Source organism: Penaeus monodon, chromosome 19 (genome assembly GCF_015228065.2).
Source record: "Penaeus monodon isolate SGIC_2016 chromosome 19, NSTDA_Pmon_1, whole genome shotgun sequence".
NCBI lineage: Eukaryota > Metazoa > Arthropoda > Malacostraca > Decapoda > Penaeidae > Penaeus > Penaeus monodon.
In genome coordinates this window covers 6,335,215-6,336,247 of record NC_051404.1, presented here as the reverse complement: position 1 = coordinate 6,336,247, position 1,033 = coordinate 6,335,215, and the positions used below count along the sequence as shown (strand labels likewise).

The following is a 1,033-nucleotide window of genomic DNA, read 5'->3' as shown; positions in this document are numbered from 1 at the left end:
TGTGGTTTGGACGGAAGAACGATGCCATTTCCAATATACTCTGGGTTGTCGACGAGTCTCTCAGCGCTGATGGGCATGAGCTCTTGGGTATGCAGGCCCTCGTGCTTCTTCTGGCACTCCTCGTCCCTGCACAGGCACCCACTACTTCTGTTATACTCCCCACTGTGTGGCACTCCAGGCACCGACTTAAGCTACTGTTACACTATTCATTGAAATGTATAGGATGAGAAGTGTTTCATCTGACAAGGACTTTAGCCATCCATGCATTGTGGTTACACTCGCAAAAAAGGACCATCGTTTCGGCTGCAGGATTCGCATTCTCAAAGTGAATCATAGTATGGTGTAGTATCTGAGTTGACAAGGGGGGATGTGGCACGCCAGATGGGCCTCCGTAGACTATACAGATACAGAGGTCAAGCGCATTTTTTTTTCTCTCGCCACACAATGTTGCGTTAAGATTCCATTTAGTTTGGTTGCAGATACAAGAGAAAAGGTATTCATTTTTATTTTGACTTGAGTGAAGCCGTTAGCTAGAGTCAGTATAAGGAGTAGTTTCTTGCGTGCAATGACGTCAGGACTTTTTTGAATAGTGTAACCACGGCTTCATATTTTCATATACTTTTGTGTGTAAAGGTGAGCCAGTGTGTTAAATATGGAGTACCTCTTGATGTTATGACATTCCTTGGTGCAAACACAAGCACTTCTCGCAATATGTGCATTAATTCCCACTGTGTAGTATTCCTTTGCTTATTAGACTTCATTAAAAAGCAAATTCTAAGTACACATGTATTTTTTCTTGTGGTATCAAATTCTACCAAGCAAAGGCACGTTTACTGAACTATGTCTGAATCTAAAAATTAACTTCATTATTAGAGTGAGAAACGGCTATGGGATTTTGATATTACATTTTCTTCATAAAAAAGAAACGAGACGATTCTTGTTCATTATTTCTTCCCTTGAACGCATATTTTCGAGATCTTCCCTGATTTACCGATGTTCTATTACCTCCTAGTAAAGAAGTAATTAGGTAAGT

The 1,033-nt window shown here is 40.7% G+C and overlaps 1 protein-coding gene across 1 annotated transcript in view; it reads right to left on the bottom strand.

Moving 5' to 3' along the window:
* The window catches only part of LOC119585320 (high affinity nerve growth factor receptor-like), a 33,641-nt gene that overhangs the window by 18,430 nt on the left and 14,178 nt on the right, over positions 1 to 1,033 (bottom strand). The window contains exon 3 of the mRNA XM_037933994.1: positions 21 to 162. Coding sequence (XP_037789922.1) covers positions 21 to 162 — 142 coding nt within the window. The remainder of the gene's footprint in view (positions 1 to 20; positions 163 to 1,033) is intronic.